General features: G+C 43.7%; 1 protein-coding gene across 1 annotated transcript in view; it reads right to left on the bottom strand.

Moving 5' to 3' along the window:
* Positions 1–23,050, bottom strand: part of LOC138649539 (serine/threonine-protein kinase D3-like) — a 97,773-nt gene that overhangs the window by 35,285 nt on the left and 39,438 nt on the right. The window contains exons 3-6 of the mRNA XM_069740024.1: positions 5,864–6,002; positions 3,657–3,785; positions 2,139–2,323; positions 850–1,033 (exon numbers count right to left, since the gene is read on the bottom strand). Of these exons, the coding sequence (XP_069596125.1) occupies positions 850–1,033; positions 2,139–2,323; positions 3,657–3,785; positions 5,864–6,002 (637 nt within the window). The remainder of the gene's footprint in view (positions 1–849; positions 1,034–2,138; positions 2,324–3,656; positions 3,786–5,863; positions 6,003–23,050) is intronic.

Genomic DNA, 23,050 nt, shown 5'->3' with positions numbered 1-23,050 from the left:
ATTTTATGGAGTAGACAGGAGATTCTTCAGGGTTATGTACACAAGTAAGGAGCAGCAAAGAAGAGCACTGGGACTTTTCATGTAGTCACGCATGCTGTAGATAGGCATTTAAAGGGAACCTGTCAGGTCCCCAAAACGCTATTAATCTGCAGATATAGGATTTATCATAAGGTTAATAGCGTTCCAATGCTGTCTGGCCAATGGACTGAAATCCTGGCTACTGGGAGGAAATTAACTTTATTCTTCCCAGGAGCCGCCAGCTTTCAGTTATAGAGGCGTGCACAGAGCAGGCATAGTCACTGCCCCAGCACTTTGATTGACAGTTCGCTCGGCCGCTCAGTGTGTGCCCAACCCTGCTGTTGTCTTCGGTCTGGGGAGACCGATTTTGAACTTTGGTATTTTTGGGGGTGTTCAAGATGCGGTTCTGAAACTTGTGGTTGATTGACTTAAATGAGGATGGGTCGGTTGGCCACGGGTTTCAGAGCAGAATATTTTAAAGAATATTGAAGTTCAAGGTCGGTCGTTTTTGACCGAAAACAACAGCAGGGTTAATGTTGACTGGCTTCAAGTTGCAATGATCCAGAAAAAAACAATGCTACAATAATTGTAACATAAGGCAATGGTAACGTCACAGATCTCTGTACAGAGTTTTTTCTTTTTCTCACATAGAGGATAAGCATTCATCTCAGAGGTTAAATCTCATCCGTCTATGAAACATATAACAGTCTCTGGTCGGCATCAGAAAAAATAGGCACTGATCGCCCATTATGACTTGTCAGATGTTTGCAAAAATAATGCTAAATCTATAATTTAATGTGATCAATCCAAAGTGGAATAACACACATTTACCTTTGCACTGCATGCCCTGTCTGAACAGCCCCTTAAGAAGACGTCGGCAGTGCTGACAAATTGTGGGACGTGTGTATGTGTGGACTTGGAAAGTGTGGGGGACCTTTACTCTGTTCATGTCCTGCCAATCTTTCCATATAGGTCGCCCACTGAAGGAGGGGACACGAGATTTCTTTGTGGTACTCTGTCAAAACGATAGAAGAGAAACAAAAAAGATTTTTTCTAAGTAAATGTATCATGACAACAAACCTTATATGTGCAGCAATACATTTAAACAATCCTAAAAGAAAAGGGAAAAATAATCTGATACTAAAATCAGAGGAACTGATTCCTCTGTTCTCTCTTCAACTTCCTATTTCTTGTCCTGAGAAATTTCCGATTAAGTATCAGAACTATTTATTGGACATTCCTAAACTGTGATCCCCCCCAAAAACTAAAACAGATCATGCAGGTCTGAAACATGTTGCCTGGGAGCAATTCTTTTAAGATGATGTGAGGGCCGGCTATTGTTTGGACTGTTGCTGATTATTTTGCTGTGCGCTTATACAGGGGAGCAGATTGCTCCTTTTTCATAAATAGTTAACTGCACATACCCTTACTGTGGTTTTCTTGTTACTTTCACAAATGATAAAAAATAACAGGCGCCCCGGGAAGAAACTGGAGGCGAAACGCGCGTCGGGGTGAGGGAACGCTTGTTTAAAGTTTAGGAAATGCCATTAGCATTACTAGCGGATATTAGGGTTTAACTTATCTTTTTAGGTAACCTAATGTTAATAGGATGGGGGTGCCTTTGAGCAAGTGCATGGAAGAGGCTGTTCACACCCTGTCTTTCTAAATGCTTAGCGGCTGCTGTGACCTAGACATTATCTTTACCACGTTCTGTCGAGTTTTATGCTTTATGCAGGAGCAGATTAATTAGTGGCAAAGACTATGTGCACACAGAGTTTTTCGAGTCATTTTTGAAGTCGTAACTGAGCAGAATCTCAGTATTAACTCTCCAAGATCCTGCTCAAAGTCTCAGAAAGCCTCAAAAACTTTGAGTTTCTGCTCCAAAAATTGAACAAAAAGACTTTGTGTGCACAAAAGCCTAAGAAAGTTGTCTCTGGCTTTCAGGTATGGTTTCCTATCCGTCCTTGCTACTAGTTATTATACATAGAACCAGAATGCAACCATGAGTATGACCCCTTAGTATGCAAAAACTAAAGCCTAAATTCTCTGGTTATCCGGTGGGCCAGTCCGACCCTGGTTATATGTTATAGCTGTGATGGCCATAAAACGGCACATTTTACCTGCGGCTCTGAGTTATGTCCTCCCAGGTCCTCCAGACTGCCTCCGGTTGGTAACGTCACAGCTCTTTGTTTAGTGATGGAACTTGCTCCTGTAAATGATCTGCTGGAAAGATGACTTCTTTTTACCCCCCTGCAATTGTTAGGTATCTTAAAAGCACATCTTTTGTGATAATTAAGACCACAGCCTGAAAAACAATGTGAAGGTAAAAAAAAAAATCACAAATAAACTATCAACCATATTAATAATATTTATTTTAATAAAACTAAGAAATTGCATTTCTGTCCTTTAGCTTGCGACTTTTCACTTTCAGATCTCAAATTTCTGAGCAACCGTAACCCTTATATAATCTCTGACCTCATCTAATCATTGAAGAGCTAATCATGGTTGCACACACATACAGGTCCTTCTCAAAAAATTAGCATATAGTGTTAAATTTCATTATTTACCATAATGTAATGATTACAATTAAACTTTCATATATTATAGATTCATTATCCACCAACTGAAATTTGTCAGGTCTTTTATTGTTTTAATACTGATGATTTTGGCACAAAGGACCGAAAACGTTTAGCAAGATACGAGCTACAGCTGATCTGTTTGTCCTGATGCAAAATAAATGACTTTATTTTCTACAAGCATTATTGAGTGCCAAGTTTTTTGATACATACTGTAATGGGGTCATAATTCTTTGTTGGGGGATTGAGGGAGGGTGTACAGTAGGGTCATCATACTGTGCTTGTGGAGGAATTCACTGCGGAGGTATCATACTGTGTTTGGGGGCACATTTGTTTGCATCATACTTTATTATCTGCTATATTCAAGTTTTTTATCCTTTGTTATTGCATATTTAAATTAGGCCATTGGGTAATATGTTTTTTTACTGCTCTTACATAACATATTATAATTATAATTATTCCAATATCATTCCAAAAGTTAATACTTTTATTTAATTTATTTAATACTTTTATTTATTTTATAATGAAAAACTTCATATTGTGGATATTTTTTTTAGCATATATATCAAGGTTGGCCCACGACTTTGTCCAAGATTTTTATTTTGTCCCTCTTCATATTTGAGTTTGACATCCCTGGCTTTAAGGGTTACTCTCATCATGATAAAGGGTTACAATTGCTTAGTTGTTTGTTTTTACAACCTCTTTGTAATTTTACCTTTGATTAAAAATCCTCTCCATTCTCAAAAACAGACCTCCACTGCAATCGGTGGCCAGTATCTTAGGCTTGGCGTGCAGTGCTATACTTTGTTCCCTGATGTATGATGTTTTTTCACTGCTGGAATGTAGTTGTGCGTGCAGTTTATTTACTGGTGTTATATACCCAAGTTAGAGAAGGACAATTTGAGACTTTATTTTTGTGTGGATTTTTGTGTACTAATGATTTTTCTCTGGGAAGTGTGTGTGGGGGGCAGGGAGGTGGAAGTTATTTGAGTTTTTGTCTCCGGAATTCAGAAAAGCTAAAATCATCCCTGGAAGGAGAGATATGATTTTTTTATAAATTACCTTGGCATTTTAGGCCTTGTCTCACCAAGCCAAACAACATTTCTCCACAATAGTCACAAAATGCTGGGGATTTGTAAGTGTGAACTAGAAGGATGTGAGGTCGAATCGAGAAGTCGAGGGACACAGACGCTGTATAAAAAGAAAATAATGATGACAGTTAATCACTTGGTAAAATGTTAGGCAATGGACAAAGGTAAATTCTTAAAATTCAGCACATGGTGATTGAGTCAATGCTGATAAAGATCAAAGTATAAGACTAAACATGGCCTCAGTCATGTGTTCCCTGCCACCTGGGCGCATCATCATGTGAAGCCTGCAGCACTGAAATCCCTTACCCACTTCCTCCTGCTTCCCTTCTCTCAGTGTTAGAGATAGCAGCATGGAGGGGAGGGGGTTATATGCAGATCTCTGTGGAAATGGGAAAAATGACCAACAGTCTCAAGGAGGACAGAGAAAACACACTATAGATAAGGAAGACCACACATAAAAAGCTAATAACTGCAGGATAGAAGCAGTATTGATTTATAAGCTAATGAATATAGACATACACTGGATACACTCTGTATTAGGCTAGGGTCACATTGCGTTAGGGCAGTCCGTTTAGCGCATAGCGCTACGGACTGCGCTAACGCAATGCCCCAAAAGGGATCGCGTTAGCCGATTCTGCTAGCGCAGATCCCCGATCTGCGCTAGCGAGGAACGGACTGCGAACGCTGCAAATGACGGCGCTGAAAATGTGGGCGTGCGCTAGCGATGTGTTCGCCATTACAATCAATGGCGGCGTTAACGGACTACGTTACACCGCGTTATGCCACGGTGTAACGTAGTCCGTTAAACGTACCGCCATGATACAGTGTGACCCTAGCCTTATAAAAGGCCTGGGAATGCCAAGAAGGGGAGGAGTAGGTGCCTAGACCTATGGTCCTTTGAGTAGCGTAGTTGGTTTATAGCTACCCTTACGAGAGACCAGACCCGAGTAATGGAATTGATAAACTAGAAAGAGTGAAGAACTGAGAGACCAGACCCAAGTGAAGACATGGGAGACCAAACCTGAGTAAAGGAACCGAGAGACCAGAGCCGAATAAAGGAATCGATAAACCAGACCGAGTGAAGAACCGAGAGACCAGACCTAAGTGAAGACTCAGAAAACCAAACCCGAGTAAAGGAACCGAGAGACCAGCCCTGGGAGAAGGAATCAGAGTCGAGTGAGCAGATCCAGTGTTAAAAGAGAAACAACTAGGCCGCAAGGAGTAACATTCGGGTGAGCCATCTCTTGTAGTGTATACGTACAATACAAAGTGGGGACCGGGAATGAAGGCGTCCAGTGTGACAAGTGGGCCAAGTATGCCGAGTTGCTGTATACTCCGAAGGCCTCCCTTTAATTGTATTAATTGAATAAATAGTTTTTTGTCTATGCTGCTGCATCTACGTACCTGTTAACAATAGATCTATTGAAGATGCAAACTAACCCAGTCACCACAGCCACAGGAGTCGTGACCCTGCGGACTATAATAGGCTCTCTCCCTAAACACAAGCTTATGCTTGAAAAAAAGCCAGATACGCACTTTCTATATGTTCTGAATCTCTCTGAATCTAATTGAACCATTTAGTGTACAACTAATGAAGGTCTAACGACCGAAACGGTTTTGTACACCTTCTTCATACTGTAAGTATATTCACCTGATTGAGTTCTGGATTCTTGGACTTTCTCTAAGTAACGGGTTGGGACCCCATCCGTGCACCTTCAAACAAGGGGTGCCGTTCCTTCTCCACAGTACAAACTAGCCCAGTGTCAGGCACACTAGGTCCTGACACTAGCCAGCAGCAAGGCGTTACGAGCCAAGGCATCTGGAAACTAACGAGGACCTGGGATTGGTCAGTATATATTTTTCCTTTCTGTGTCTGCTCTGGTCTTTTAATTAATTTTAGGGGCTATTATGGGGTCTCAATACTTTCATTGGTCTGTTCTAGAGTCTAACAAAGTTTATGATTCTATGAGACGAGCCCCTTATTAGTGGTCCTGCTCACAAGATCACTGCATTTTTATGCACTTGTTTTTTTCTTGCCAAAACCAATAACTCGTTTATATTTCCCATTTGTGGCTTTGGCTCAAAATTCTGCTTTGAAAATTACCCTTTCTAAAAAAAAAAAAAGACTAAAAATAAGTTTAAGCTAATGTTAAAATAATAAAGCAGTGAGATACTCACCAGGAAGAATAACTTCAATCAAGTCTCCCTCTCCAATAAAATTACTGGGTATAAGGCGCTGTAGGACATTTTCTGAGTTCAGGTTATGGCGAAAGAGTTGAATCTTTTCGGAAACTCCCAAAAATCCATATTCAGGGTACTAAAAAAGAAAACAAAAAGGATTAATGATGGTCAAGAGTCTAGATGTTCTAAATATGTGGAAATGTCAACACAACGGAATGTTGTAGAGCTAGCATAGGATGTACATGAAGATGACTTGATAAGTTAGGAGATTGTGTCCCGGCTACCATTTTCTCTATAACTCTAAATTATATATATTTTTTTTCCATATACTATAATGACTGAAGCCAGATTTAAAAATATACATAACAACTTTTGAGCACATCCTTCTCAATACGTTTTTGTTCTTGTCAGTGTGCAGGCTTGTGGTAGAACTTGTTGTGCAGGTCATGACCGCTGTGCTCCGATGCACCCAGACAGGAAGGAACGGGACGGTATGAATGTGCCAAATATTTCACGGGAGCTTGGATCGTTCTATCAATGACCGCTCACTTTGGCCTCAAATTTTGTAATCACTAGTACTAAGAGAAACACTGAAAATTCAAGAAAAAGAGAAAGGAAAAATTATTTGTAAATATCACATGTGCAAACTGTTACTGCAAACTGTTACGATTCCGCAAGTTTCTGTGTCCTATGGACCCTGGATAGCAGGTGGGTGTAGGGCTATCAGTGCTATCAGTGACCCCTCAGCCTCCCTATGGATAGCAGGGGCGTGTAGGGCTATCAGTGCTATCAGTGACCCCTCAGCCTCCCTATGGATAGCAGGGTCGTGTAGGGCTATCAGTGCTACCAGTGACCCCTCAGCCTCCCTATGGATAGCAGGGGCGTGTAGGGCTATCAGTGCTACCAGTGACCCCTCAGCCTCCCTATGGATAGCAGGGGCATGTAGGGCTATCAGTGCTATCAGTGACCCCTCAGCCGCCCTATGGATAGCAGGGGCATGTAGGGCTATCAGTGCTATCAGTGACCCCTCAGCCGCCCTATGGATAGCAGGGGCGTGTAGGGCTATCAGTGCTACCAGTGACCCCTCAGCCTCCCTATGGATAGCAGGGTCGTGTAGGGCTATCAGTGCTACCAGTGACCCCTCAGCCTCCCTATGGATAGCAGGTGGGTGTAGGGCTATCAGTGCTATCAGTGACCCCTCAGCCTCCCTATGGATAGGAGGGGCGTGTAGGGCTATCAGTGCTATCAGTGACCCCTCAGCCTCCCTATGGATAGCAGGGGCATGTAGGGCTATCAGTGCTATCAGTGACCCCTCAGCCGCCCTATGGATAGCAGGGGCATGTAGGGCTATCAGTGCTATCAGTGACCCCTCAGCCGCCCTATGGATAGCAGGGGCATGTAGGGTTATCAGTGCTATCAATGACCCCTCAGCCTCCCTATGGATAGCAGGGGCATGTAGGGCTATCAGTGCTATCAGTGACCCCTCAGCCTCCCTATGGATAGCAGGGTCGTGTAGGGTTATCAGTGCTATCAATGACCCCTCAGCCTCCCTATGGATAGCAGGGGCGTGTAGGGCTATCAGTGCTATCAGTGACCCCTCAGCCTCCCTATGGATAGCAGGGTCGTGTAGGGCTATCAGTGCTACCAGTGACCCCTCAGCCTCCCTATGGATAGCAGGTGGGTGTAGGGCTATCAGTGCTATCAGTGACCCCTCAGCCTCCCTATGGATAGCAGGGGCATGTAGGGCTATCAGTGCTATCAGTGACCCCTCAGCCGCCCTATGGATAGCAGGGGCATGTAGGGCTATCAGTGCTATCAGTGACCCCTCAGCCGCCCTATGGATAGCAGGGGCATGTAGGGTTATCAGTGCTATCAATGACCCCTCAGCCTCCCTATGGATAGCAGGGGCATGTAGGGCTATCAGTGCTATCAGTGACCCCTCAGCCTCCCTATGGATAGCAGGGTCGTGTAGGGTTATCAGTGCTATCAATGACCCCTCAGCCTCCCTATGGATAGCAGGGGCGTGTAGGGTTATCAGTGCTATCAATGACCCCTCAGCCTCCCTATGGATAGCAGGGGCGTGTAGGGCTATCAGTGCTATCAGTGACCCCTCAGCCTCCCTATGGATAGGAGGGGCGTGTAGGGCTATCAGTGCTATCAGTGACCCCTCAGCCTCCCTATGGATAGCAGGGGCATGTAGGGCTATCAGTGCTATCAATGACCCCTCAGCCTCCCTATGGATAGCAGGGGCGTGTAGGGTTATCAGTGCTATCAATGACCCCTCAGCCTCCCTATGGATAGCAGGGGCGTGTAGGGTTATCAGTGCTATCAATGACCCCTCAGCCTCCCTATGGATAGCAGGGGCGTGTAGGGCTATCAGTGCTATCAGTGACCCCTCAGCCTCCCTATGGATAGGAGGGGCGTGTAGGGCTATCAGTGCTATCAGTGACCCCTCAGCCTCCCTATGGATAGCAGGGGCATGTAGGGCTATCAGTGCTATCAGTGACCCCTCAGCCTCCCTATGGATAGCAGGGGCGTGTAGGGTTATCAGTGCTATCAATGACCCCTCAGCCTCCCTATGGATAGCAGGGGCGTGTAGGGCTATCAGTGCTATCAGTGACCCCTCAGCCTCCCTATGGATAGCAGGGGCGTGTAGGGCTATCAGTGCTATCAGTGACCCCTCAGCCTCCCTATGGATAGCAGGGGCATGTAGGGCTATCAGTGCTATCAGTGACCCCTCAGCCTCCCTATGGATAGCAGGGGCGTGTAGGGCTATCAGTGCTATCAATGACCCCTCAGCCGCCCTATGGATAGCAGGGGCATGTAGGGCTATCAGTGCTATCAATGACCCCTCAGCCGCCCTATGGATAGCAGGGGCGTGTAGGGCTATCAGTGCTATCAGTGACCCCTCAGCCGCCCTATGGATAGCAGGGGCGTGTAGGGCTATCAGTGCTATCAATGACCCCTCAGCCTCCCTATGGATAGCAGGGGCATGTAGGGCTATCAGTGCTATCAGTGACCCCTCAGCCTCCCTATGGATAGCAGGGGCGTGTAGGGCTATCAGTGCTATCAATGACCCCTCAGCCTCCCTATGGATAGCAGGGGCGTGTAGGACTATCAGTGCTATCAATGACCCCTCAGCCGCCCTATGGATAGCAGGGGCGTGTAGGGCTATCAGTGCTATCAGTGACCCCTCAGCCGCCCTATGGATAGCAGGGGCATGTAGGGCTATCAGTGCTATCAGTGACCCCTCAGCCTCCCTATGGATAGCAGGGTCGTGTAGGGTTATCAGTGCTATCAATGACCCCTCAGCCTCCCTATGGATAGCAGGGGCGTGTAGGGTTATCAGTGCTATCAATGACCCCTCAGCCTCCCTATGGATAGCAGGGGCGTGTAGGGTTATCAGTGCTATCAATGACCCCTCAGCCTCCCTATGGATAGCAGGGGCATGTAGGGCTATCAGTGCTATCAGTGACCCCTCAGCCTCCCTATGGATAGCAGGGGCATGTAGGGCTATCAGTGCTATCAGTGACCCCTCAGCCTCCCTATGGATAGCAGGGGCATGTAGGGCTATCAGTGCTATCAATGACCCCTCAGCCGCCCTATGGATAGCAGGGGCGTGTAGGGCTATCAGTGCTATCAGTGACCCCTCAGCCGCCCTATGGATAGCAGGGGCATGTAGGGCTATCAGTGCTATCAATGACCCCTCAGCCGCCCTATGGATAGCAGGGGCATGTAGGGCTATCAGTGCTATCAATGACCCCTCAGCCGCCCTATGGATAGCAGGGGCGTGTAGGGCTATCAGTGCTATCAATGACCCCTCAGCCTCCCTATGGATAGCAGGGGCATGTAGGGCTATCAGTGCTATCAGTGACCCCTCAGCCTCCCTATGGATAGCAGGGGCGTGTAGGGCTATCAGTGCTATCAGTGACCCCTCAGCCTCCCTATGGATAGCAGGGTCGTGTAGGACTATCAGTGCTATCAGTGACCCCTCAGCCTCCCTATGGATAGCAGGGGCGTGTAGGGCTATCAGTGCTACCAGTGACCCCTCAGCCTCCCTATGGATAGCAGGGGCATGTAGGGTTATCAGTGCTATCAGTGACCCCTCAGCCTCCCTATGGATAGCAGGGGCATGTAGGGCTATCAGTGCTATCAGTGACCCCTCAGCCGCCCTATGGATAGCAGGGGCATGTAGGGTTATCAGTGCTATCAGTGACCCCTCAGCCTCCCTATGGATAGCAGGGGCATGTAGGGCTATCAGTGCTATCAGTGACCCCTCAGCCGCCCTATGGATAGCAGGGGCATGTAGGGTTATCAGTGCTATCAGTGACCCCTCAGCTTCCCTATGGATAGCAGGGGCGTGTAGGACTATCAGTGCTATCAGTGACCCCTCAGCCTCCCTATGGATAGCAGGGGCATGTAGGGCTATCAGTGCTATCAGTGACCCCTCAGCCTCCCTATGGATAGCAGGGGTGTGTAGGACTATCAGTGCTATCAGTGACCCCTCAGCCGCCCTATGGATAGCAGGGGCATGTAGGGTTATCAGTAATATCAGTGACCCCTCAGCTTCCCTATGGATAGCAGGGGCGTGTAGGGCTATCAGTGCTACCAGTGACCCCTCAGCCTCCCTATGGATAGCAGGGGCGTGTAGGGCTATCAGTGCTATCAATGACCCCTCAGCCTCCCTATGGATAGCAGGGGCGTGTAGGGCTATCAGTGCTACCAGTGACCCCTCAGCCGCCCTATGGATAGCAGGGGCGTGTAGGGCTATCAGTGCTACCAGTGACCCCTCAGCCGCCCTATGGATAGCAGGGGCGTGTAGGGCTATCAGTGCTATCAATGACCCCTCAGCCTCCCTATGGATAGCAGGGGCGTGTAGGGCTATCAGTGCTATCAATGACCCCTCAGCCTCCCTATGGATAGCAGGGGCGTGTAGGACTATCAGTGCTATCAGTGACCCCTCAGCCGCCCTATGGATAGCAGGGGCGTGTAGGGCGGTCAGTGCTGTGAGTGACTGGTCAGCCTTCCTATGGATAGCAGGAGCGTGTCGGGCAGTCAGTGCTGTGAGTGACTGGTCAGCCTCCCTATGGATAGCAGGGGCGTATCGGACGGTCAGTGCTGTGAGTGACTGCTCATTTGTCCTATGGATAGCAGGGGCATGTCTGGCTGTCAGTGCTGTGAGTGACAGCTCAGCCGCCCTATAGATAGCAGGAACATGTCGGGTTGTCAGTGTTGTGTTTGGATTTCCTCCAGGTGTTTTCATTTCCAGGTAATTGCCAGGCTATTCAACTGTCAGATAATTGCCAAATGTAGCTTCAGCTCAGTGGTATTACTCTGTTGCTCTGTATTTTGATATTCTGATCTTTTGTTGCCGGACCTTGGACTACTCGTTTGTATAACCCATTTTGCCTTTGAAGTATTCTAACTTTCATTACCAGACCCTGGACTTTGACCCTGACTTTCCGTTTGACTTACCCCTCTGGCTTTTGATCTTGACCCTCTTGACCAGTCTGCCTCATAGCTAGTCCGTGAATAGTGACTAGCGTCACACAACCCTTACAGCTGCAGTAATAATTACAGCCGATATAGGCACAATCTAGGGAAAATTTATAGAATTGGCTATAAGGCTAAGGATGACATTGGAAACTATACTAAGGACAGGCACATGCGATCCGACAAAACCCGGACGAATGTTATTCTACGGCGCCGTGCACATGTCCACTGCATGTCCGAGTTTGATCTGCTATTCGGATCTCACTCGGCCATGCATGTCAATGAGTCTGTGGAAAACATTGAACTGCACTCGGATGACATCTGAGTGCTGTCCCATTTCCAAACACTGACAGAATGCAGAAGATGGAGATTTTGTTTTCCATCTTCCCCTCACCCGAGAGAATCGTATCCCACTCTGATCGGAGTGTCATTAACATAATCTGTCTGATTCTCTCCGATGATAGTATCTGTCACCATCTGCACCTAGGCTAATAGTTATAACTGGTGACATTTTATTGTGACTTGGTTGGTAAATCATGCGAGAGAAAAGTTGAAGAAAAGGTTGTGGGTTAAAACTAAAGTCATCTGTACATTTGAAGCAAGGAGAAACATGAAGTCGGATAAACTTTATTTCCTGCCATAGTCAACATCTGTATATGATTGTACGTTCCCTCTGGATTTGCTCGGGATTTCTCCGGGTATTCCAGTTTTCTCTTATATTTTACAAACATACTGATCGGATAATTAACTTACTATAAAATTCGCCCAATTTCCTTGGGATATCCAGAAAACATGATCCATGTGTGACTCTTTAGAAATGGAGTTGGGCACCACTGCTCTAAGGGCAACCCAAAAAGACCCTTTGGCCCATTTGTGAAGACCAATACTATCAAAGACCTTTACCCTTAAATTTAAATGTTTATTTCATAAATCAAAATTACACATGAAAATAAGGGACTTTGCAATATATCTTATCGGATCCATTTCTTTTTCCTCCTGGACTGAACTTTCCTTCACAATTCATGGGTAAAACCTGTAAAATCTTTGTTCAGATTTTCCCACTGCTGAGCTAGGAGATGGCAGTTGGTGCTTATAATATTCTATGGAGATGGGAGGAGCAAGGGGCCGGCACAGACATTCTAACTGCACGTTCTCCATAGAACTTTACAAGCACCAACTGTCACCTCCCATCTCTGTAATGGGAAAATATATATGCACTGAAGACAGATTTTACCCCTGGATTGAGAATTTCTGAGATTGAAAGATCAGTCCGGGAGGAGAAAGAAGCAGATTTCTCTGATAAGATATATTGCAAAGTTTTATATTTTCATGTGTACTATTGATTTCTGAAAATTATAAAAAAAATAAATAAAATAAAGATTACTTTTTAAAACTCATGTCTCAAAATGGGCGAGCGAGGAGCAATTTCTCAACAATTCCAAATATTGGCCAAATAAAATAATTCTCCCGGTGTGGGTAGGAGACAGTCTGGATACAAATGATCTCACTTGAGGAGTCGCTTTGTTGCTCTCATTTACCCACATGTCGTCATTTCTATAGTTTTCACACCTACAAATACAGAAAATACAACTTTGTAGCAGAGGAAGATGATGCAGGTGAGGTAGACCATGGAATATGCACGGTATTGTCTAAAAGTATTGAGGGGAGGTTAAAGGGAAAAAAAACATTTAACTATGAACAAGGCATTTCTGAAAGGCTTTAAAGGTGTGGTGTGAACTGTTACATCAGAAGCAACACGAGACTTGGGTGTTGAACAAAGCACTGAAGCAGCAGAAGAAAAAATACAATGTGGGGTGGTGACATTTTTCACCAATACATGCAATTACTGTATCTAGTGAAAGGGCCATTGCTGCAGCTCCATACACAAACATTTATGGAAGGGATACAGTGATGTTAGAATTTGTAGATGCCTGAAAGCACCATATGATGGCACAGAGATCTGTATTATTGAACTGTAAGGACCCCCTAGGCTATGGATATGTCAGTATGTCTGCCCCTGGCTGGGGGCCCCTGGGACAGCGGGGCCCTAGGCAGCTGCCTAGTCTGCCTGCCCCAAACACCAGCCCTGCCTAAGCCCCCACAAGTTCTATACACACACAGCTTTACTTTAACTGAAGCATCATGCTAGTGCAGAGGATCATCCAGCTGGTTAATGAATGGCGCTACAGTTACTGAATGACCCTCATATTGTTCATTAACAATCGTCAGGATTTTCTAAGCTGATATAAATTGGTACATTTGTATTGACAAGCGAGAAAGCGACATATCAACAGTATGTGAGGATACTAAGGTGGGATAGATTGAGATGAATATTAATGCTAAGTCTCGCTAATCTTGAAACTGGAAATCGACCCCGACCCTTCCAAAAGTAGCAGGAACCAAAGGCAAAGTGAACATAAATAATCCAAGTTGAATTATGAACATTTCAGCCCTACAGACTCAATTGTTCTTACTTCACGCCTTTACCTACTCTAGAGGTCCCCATACACATTAAATTAAATGGAATTTGTCAGCAAGTATTTGCTATGTAATCTGAGAGCAACATGATGTAGAGGCAGAGACCCTGATTCCAGTGATGTGTCACTTATTAGGCTGCGTGTTGCAGTTTTATTCAAAGCAGGAAATTAACACAACAGGACTAAGTGTCTCATCACTCAAGGTCCAACCCTGCACACATCAATAATTAGCAGCTTTTTATAAATATTTAATATACATAGAAAGCTGTCAATCAGTGGTGTGGGCGGGGTTATAGAAGGCTGAGCATTCAGAGCTCTGCTAGATCTGCAGCAGATAAAACATTGCTTGTATCACAACTGCTGTACCCAGTAAACTAAGTGATACATTACTGGAATCAAGGTCTCTGCCCCTGCATCATGCTGCTGTCAGATTACATAGCAACAACCTATATAACACTATGGTTAAATAAAGAAGAATTAAGTACAGTAAGGCAATGATCGGATGTTACGGAAAAAATTCCGCAACGAATCCGCAGATGTAATCTTCATGTGTTACTTGTAGATTTGTTTGTGAACTTCATCCTACTCCTCTTACTAACATTGAATAGGGTGAAAACTGCAATGAAAATCTACATAATAAGGAGCACGATGCAGATTTAAAATCCGCACCCTGTTTTCATTTTCTTGGGGAATTTTGTTTTCCCTGTGTAACTGGGATTTTGAAAATCTCTGTGAACTTATGGTTCGGAGTCTGTACTGCAAATCTGGGACAAATCTGTGACATGTGAACTTGGCTTTAAAGCAAAAAAATTAAAGGTCTGACAACACATCATTTAATCTTAATTATCCATACATCTATTTGCAGTAGGCCAGGAGGCATAGCATGTTATCTTTATGATGACTTTTGAATTTATGTGGTTTTCTTTGGTTGGTCAAGAAGCACAGACTATTGTCCGGATGACCCTGCATGTTGACTTTTGAGTTAATGTTTGTTGTGACATATTGTGTTGTTATCTTGGATGACAGGGATGCAGGGTAGTTGAACAATAGATGTTTGTTAATATGTTGATTAAACATTGTACCAGGCCAGCTAGTATGTTGACCTGCAAAACAGAGAAGAATTAACTATGCAGATTGATTAAATACTCAAACAATGAGTTATACTCATCCCTCCTTCCCCCTGACCTGTGGATAATCACCTGAGCCACAGATGTGAGTATAAAAAGGCATTTATATCATCCCACAAAATAATCAATAGACTTGACAGAACACCAGCCAGGACACTTTGATTCCATAAAGAAACATTCTACCAAGACAACCAGACTCCATCAAGAGGAACAAAGATTTAAAATTTTACAGCTTGTCAGCTTAGGGGACCATGGCACCAGCTGGAAGAATACAGATCTGCTCCACTGACCATCATTGAACCCATGGATGCATTGGGGAAGCCAAGATTGGGATCCATCGGTCACCTGGCTCCATGGAGACATTCGGAGAAGCCAGGTTGTAACCTTCCGGTCACATGGCCACATAGCTCAGTAGACTGTCAGCCTCCTAAGCTTGTCGTTGCCTCCTCTCTGTGGCTGCTACAGGTGGGGTAGTAGGCCCTGGAAGCTCGAAGTCACAGCTGCTCTAATCCCGGCGAATCAGCGGAAGGGTGAGACCCTGTAAGTTTGCACCATCTTGGGTATTTTGCTGGGACTGTTCCATATGTTATTTGTCTGTTAGAGATTCAATAAATTATTGCCACACTGTTTTACCCTCACCCTGTGTTGTCTGAGTAGTATTATGCACACCGGAAAGGCGAGCGGGCTTTCAGTTGGATGATCCTTGGTCCATGTGGTCTCGGGCCAACAGACGACAGCACCACTGACCCAGGGTCTGCACAAAAGGCATTTAAAACATTAACCCCTTAATGCCATATGACGTACTATCCCATCAAGGTGGCCTGGGACTTAATTCCCAGTGACGGGATAGTACATCATATGCAATCGGCCGCGCTCACGGGGGGAGCGTGGCCAATCGCGTCTGGGTGTCAGCTGACTATCGCAGCTGACATCCGGCACTATGTGCCAGGAGCGGTCACGGACCGCTCCTGGTACAATAACCCCCTGAACACTGCGATCAAACATGATCGCAGCGTTCTGGGGGCATAGGGAAGCATCGTGCAGGGAAGGGGCTCCCTGCGGGCTTCCCTGAGACCCTCGGTACAAGGCGATGTGCTCACCTTGTACCGAGCGTCTCCTCCCTGCAGGTTCCGTATCCAAAATGGCCGCGGGGCTACTTCCGGGTCCTGCAGGGAGGTGGCTTACATGCGCCTGCTCAGAGCAGGCGCTGGTAAGCCAGGAGCAGGGCATGCCAGATCGCTGATCTGACATAGTGCTCTGCAAAGTGTCAGATCAGCGATCTGTCAATATAGTGTGAAGTCCCACCCTGGGACAATGTCATAATGTAAAAAAAAAATATTTAGATGTGTAAAAAAAAAATAATAGTAATTCCTAAATAAAGAAAAAAAATATATTGTTCCCATAAATACATTTCTTTATCTAAATAAAAAAAAAACAATAAAAGTACACATATTTAGTATCGCCGCGTCCGTAACGACCCGACCTATAAAACTGTCCCACTAGTTAACCCCTTCAGTGAACACCGTAAAAAACAAACAAAAAAAAAACCGAGGCAAAAAACAACGCTTTATTATCATACCACCGAACAAAAAGTGAAATAACACGTGATCAAAAAGACAGATATATATAACCATGGTACCGCTGAAAGCGTCATATTGTCAAAAAGCGAGCCACCATACAGCATCATCAGCGAAAAATAAAAAAGATATAGTCCTCAGAATAAAGCAATGCAAAAATAATTATTTTTTCTATAAAATAGTTTTTATCATATAAAAATGCCAAAACATTAAAAAATGATATAAATGAGGTATCGCTGTAATCGTTCTGATCCAAAGAATAAAACTGCTTTATCAATTTTACCAAATGGTATAAATGCCCCCCCCCAAAAGAAATTAATGAATAGCTGGTTTTTGTTCATTCTGCCTCACAAAAATCGGAATAAAAAGCGATCAAAAAATGTCCTGTGCCCGAAAATGTTACCAATAAAAACGTCAACTCGTCCCACAAAAAACAAGACCTCACATGACTCTGTGGACCAAAATATGGAAAAATTATAGCTCTCAAAATGTGGTAACGCAAAAACTATTTTTTGCAATAAAAAGCGTCTTTCAGTGTGTGACGGCTGCCAATCATAAATATCCGCTAAAACCCCACTATAAAAGTAAATCAAACCCCCCTTCATCACCCCCTTAGTTAGGGAAAAATAATAAAATTTAAAAAATTTATTTATTTCCATTTTTCCATTTTGGTTAGTGCTAGGGTTAGGGCTAGGGTTAGGGCTAGGGTTAGAGCTGGGGTTGGGGCTAGGGTTAGGGTTGGGGCTAGGGTTAGGGTTGGGGCTAGGGTTGGGGCTATGGTTAGGGTTGGGGCTAAAGCTAGGGTTAGGGCTACAGTTAGGGTTGGGGCTAAAGTTAGGGTTGGGGGCTAAAGTTAGGGTTAGGGTTTGGATTACATTTACGGTTGGGATTAGGGTTAGGGGTGTGTCAGGGTTAGGGGTGTGGTTAGGGTTGGGAATAGGGTAAGGGGTGTGTTGGGCTTAGGGGTGTGGTTGGGGTTAGGGGTGTGGTTGGGATTAGAGTTAGCGGTGTGTTTGGATTAGGGTTTCAGTTACAATTGGGGATTTCAATGTTTAGGCACATCAGGGGCTCTCCAAACACAACATGGCGTCACATCTCAATTCCAGTCAATTTTGCATTGAAAAGTCAAATGGCGCTCCTTCCCTTCTGAGCTCCGCCATGCGCCCAAATAGTGGTTTACCCCCACATATGGGGTATCAGCGTACCCAGAACAAATTGCACAACAACTTTTGGGGTCTAATTTCTTCTCTTACCCTTGGGAAAATAAAAAAATGAGGGCGAAAAGATAATTTTTGTGAAAAAATATGATTTTTTATTTTTACGGCTCTGCATCAAAAACTTCTGTGAGGCACTTGGTGGGTCAAAGTGTTCACCACACATCTAGATAAGTTCCTTAGGGGGTCTACTTTCCAAAATAGCGTCAATTGTGGGGGTTTCAATGTTTAGGCACATCAGGGGCTCTCCAAACGCAACATGGCGTCCCATCTCAATTCCAGTCAATTTTGCATTGAAAAGTCAAATTGCCCTCCTTCGCTTCTGAGCTCTGCCATGCGCCCAAACAGTGGTTTACCCCCACATTTGGGGTATCGGCGTACTCAGGACAAATTGTACAACAACGTTTGGGGTCCATTTTCTCCTGTTACCCTTGGTAAAATGAAACAAATTGGAGCTGAAGTAATTTTTTTGTGAAAAAAAGTTAAATGTTCATTTTTTTTTAAACATTCCAAAAATTCCTGTGAAGCACCTGAAGGGTTAATAAACTTCTTGAATGTGGTTTTGAGCACCTTGAGGGGTGTAGTTTTTAGAATGGTGTCACACTTCATTATTTTCTATCATATAGACCCCTCAAAACAACTTCAAATGTGATGTGGTCTCTAAAAAAAAATCGTGTTGTAAAAATGAGAAATTGCTGGTCAACTTTTAACCCTTATAACTCCCTAACAAAAAAAAAAAAATTGGTTCCAAAATTCTGCTGATGAAAAGTAGACATGTTGGAAATGTTACTTATTAAGTATTTTGTGTGACATATCTTTGTGATTTAAGGGCATAAAAATTCAAATTTGGAAAATTGCGAAGTTTTCAAAATTTTCGCCAAATTTCCGTTTTTTTTTCCACAAATAAACGCAAGTAATATCAAAGACATTTTACCACTATCATGAAGCCCAATATGTCATGAGAAAAAAATGTCAGAATCACCGGGATCGGTTGAAGCGTTCCAGAGTTATAACCTCATAAAGGGACAGTGGTCAGAATTGTAAAAATTGGCCTGGTCATTAATGTGCAAACCACCCTTGGGGCTTAAGAGGGGTCATAAATAGTTTTCCAGACGTACAATAATCTCAATAGGAAACGAAAAAATGAAATCAAGTTAGCAAAGTTAAGATGCGTTTACACTGAAAGATTATCGTCAGCGAGCGCTCTTAGGATTGCTCATTTATGATAATCTTGCTCATAAACAGGCTGCCAGTCACCCGATGGTTGAGCAAAATGATCGCTCATTGGGTGAAATTATTATTCCGCAGACTTAGAATAATCATTCTTGGCGTCACATCATCTTGTGCTGCTGAAAATAATGGCAGACTATTGCCTTTTGCATGATGTGTTACAGATAGAGACTATATTGACTATCAAGTCAAATGCAGAACTGACAGAGGTACAGAAACGTGGACGAGGTATGGCCACAGGATGAGGGGTACAGCAGGCATCAGCAGACACACACAAAGATTAGACAGTATAATATGAATATTTACTAACCAGTTCATAAAATAAAGGAAAGGATGATAGGTAAACAATGTATAAACTAAGAGTATACGAGTAATATGCAAGGAAAATACAACATGATTGACCCTTTCTATGCATAAATCAATAAAACAGTATTGTGCCAACATGTTAATAATCACCTACTCGGAGCAGTTTTCGAAGTCTCTCTTACAGAAGATGCCTTTTCTCCAAAGTAACTGGATGTCTATAAGGCTATTTATATATGTTCAACAAAAGAAGAAAAAAAGCAGATGCACTCACCAAATGCAGTTACAAGCGTCCTTTATTTCAGTACCAAACGGCACATTCTTCACGGCACGGGGGAGAGGAAAGTGAACAGGGAGAGTGCGACAGGTTAGACGACGGCCGTTTCGCGCTACCTAAGAGCGCTTCTACGGGTCCATAACCAGACGGGAAGTGACGCTAGGCTAAGTAGGCAGAGAGATACGAACTCCACCTGCGTCACTAACCCGCCAGGCAATAGAAAAAGTGCACAGTACATTAAAAATAGTTAAAAACAAAAACATAATACTGGCCAGCTGGCCTTAATGACAGAGTCGACATGTCTGTATTTTTGTAGCTCTGGTTTCATTATATGCATTTTTTTCGTTATGTTTTCTTTTCCCCTGTCTCATTTGAATTTCTTTTTGGATATTATTTAGCGCTGTGATGTTGTTATACCGTCTTGTCAAGCTTCGTGTATAAACAGTATTAATAGGTGTGTCTATGCTGCCATTCCCGCTATAGATATTGTGGACACTTTTTGTATTTAAATGTCATATAGTTGTGGCATTATATATTAACATCTTATATTGATTGGAGGATTATATATATATGTCTCTTCCTTATGTCAGTATTATGTTTTTGTTTTTAACTATTTTTAATGTATTGTGCACTTTTTCTATTGCCTGGCGGGTTAGTGACGCAGGTGAAGTTCGTATCTCTCTGCCTACTTAGCCTAGCGTCACTTCCCGTCTGGTTATGGACCCGTAGAAGCGCTCTTAGGTAGCGCGAAACGGCCGTCGTCTTACCTGCCGCACTCTCCCTGTTCACTTTCCTCTCCCCCGTGCCGTGAAGAATGTGCCGTTTGGTACTGAAATAAAGGACGCTTGTAACTGCATTTGGTGAGTGCATCTGCTTTTTTCTTCTTTTGTTGAATCTCTCTTGGACTGTTTTCCTGCGGATTGCACCTCCATCCCTATCCCTCAGACTGCTATGCACATTGGTTGTGCGCCACCTTGTTTCTCGGATTCAAGGGCTGTGCCGCTCTCTTTCTTCTTTTGGTGTTCTATTTATATATGTGCTTGGCTGAGTCCCGAATAATCATAAACACCATCTTGAAGCCCATAGGGAATGCCGATCTCTCCAATGCAGTTTCCCTAAGTCCTTAGCAATAGAAACTCTGTCTTGAAGCCCATAGGGAATTCTGAACTCTCCAACGCAGAGTTTCCCTAAGTCCTCAGCAATAGAAACGCTGTCTTGAAGCTCTTAGGGAATGCCGATCTCTTCAATACAGGACTTACCTAAAGTCCTTAGTGACAGAAACACAGTCTTGAAGCTGTTAGGGAACGTACTGTAGATCTTTTCAACACATGGCTTCCTTAAGTCCTTAGAGATAGTGTCTAACATGGTCTAGCTCAAGATGTTGTATACTTGGTTGTCCTCACCGAGTCATCTCATGTCAAGCCAAACAACGTGTTCCAGAGTCACCAACAACAGATCCAGAGTTGCACCGCCCTATCCAGATTTTCTTCATGGATCCACAGCTTCACTTCCACCCAGACTCTCCCAACCGCCAAAAACCCTAGCGCTCAACTCCGGCCTCTTGCCGCTGCTGTCTACTGGCCATATCATATATTTCATCACAACTCTTCAACAATAAAGTAAACTGCGATTAACCCTTACATTTGCAGAGGTTCAACAGACTTAATTCAGTGATAAAGAAGAGATGGGTTTGTGACAATGTCCAAGGCAGAACTGGCCAGTGGTATTGCAGAGCTACCCAGTGATGTAGCAGAGGAGCAGGGGAGCCTCAGAGGTGACGTCATTTACATGTATAAATATAATTGTGGTCAATACAATGAACTGGCCCATGATTTATTCATTCCAAGACCCTTACCAAGAATCATCGGATATTCATTACTTAAGGAGGAAAGGAGATTAAGACATCAAAATAGGAAAGGGTTATTTACAGTGTGACAAAGTCACTGGTAAAGTGCTGGAGGGGAGACATGGCGTCAGTGATATAAAATTCAGAGTTTTTCCTCCAGCACACAAGTGTGGTGAGAAGTTAACAGCTAATTTGTATAATGGGCTGGCTTTTATGTGGACATCCATAGAGCGGGTGGGAGGATGTCCACCTTATCTCCACCCTAGGTTGTGGTCTGCGGCTTAAATAGCTGGACTCCAGAAGCAGTCTTGGTTCAGCAGGGCTGGAGAGAGGATCTTCAGAGGTTTTTGTCCTGAGGAGAAAAGAATGATCCTGTGGTGCTCCAGAGTGGGTCGCTACTCGCAAACGTATGGACAGTGTTGCAGCATTTTGTTTCCTTTGTTTTCCTGTTTTGCCCCATAGGGCTGTATTTATTTTTGCATTCATACCACAACAGTTACAGTAGTCAGACTGTGGAAAGCCTGATCACAAGAGGAAGTAGTGGAAAATACTGTATCAGAATGTTAAAAGGTCTAGATGATAATCTATTAACAAACGCTTAGATTATAATCTAGCAGTAAAAATGTAGAATCGGTCAAGAAAAGTTGAATTTGATGAATTTATGCAACTTTTTTAACCTATATAACCTAAGCTAAAATTCTACAGTTTGGAGAGGATTGTCAAACAAGCTCGGCATGATTCTTTATCTGTAGTCTCCAGAGTTGCATCATATGTTTATCGTAAAACAGAAAGGGGTTTATTTTTAGTGCAACTTTTACTTTTTTTTTTTTTTAGATCAATTTAAAAAAAACTGAAAGCTGAGCTCTGATTGGTTGATCCGAGTTACCAAAAAGTCAAAACAATTGTGCATGGCGAATTCAGTATGAATAAAGCGTTGGAGAAAGTTTCCAAAACAATCTAGTGAGTTTTGTTTATAAAATCACAATTTGCAGTTTCTTTAAAAAGGGAATATTTCTGGGGGCAACAAAAGGATGAACATAGGGGCTAAGGAACTTATTCTAGGGGTCACTTCCTTAGATCACTCTAAAGTACATGTACCGGAGGAATTAACAACACCAGTCCTTCTTATGTGGGACAGACGGTGTGATCCTGGACTCGGGATTTCTTTGATGTGACTTGTTTGAACAGAGGGTTCAAAGTTTAAAGTTCATTATGCTGGGTGTTTTCCTAATGATAATTTCCCAGTGTGAGATCTAAGAAATTGTTTTTTTCTTTTTTCTTTTTTTTTCCGTTTAGTTCATCTACATCGATTGCATGGTCCATAAAAAAAATTAGGTTTAGTAAATGTCCTTGAAAAATAATGAAAAATTACTAGTACATTTTTACAGCTTCTAACATTCCTAACTAAATAAAAGAACATTTTATAGGATGGTGCTGATGTAAGGCAGACACGAGGGAAACAATTTTTATGACTATTTTTATGTGTTTATAACTATCTGGATTAAAGAGATTAATAATTCAAAGTTTGAAAATTGCAAATTTTGGGAAATTTGTCACATTCCTGAAATTTTTATATAAAGAAACAACCTAAATTCACCATAACGTTATACAGTTTTTTATTATGTATACCCCTCCTCACA

Source organism: Ranitomeya imitator, chromosome 9, assembly GCF_032444005.1.
Source record: "Ranitomeya imitator isolate aRanImi1 chromosome 9, aRanImi1.pri, whole genome shotgun sequence".
NCBI lineage: Eukaryota > Metazoa > Chordata > Amphibia > Anura > Dendrobatidae > Ranitomeya > Ranitomeya imitator.
The sequence above is the reverse complement of the archived record's forward strand: the minus strand, read 5'-3'. Positions and strand labels throughout refer to the sequence as shown.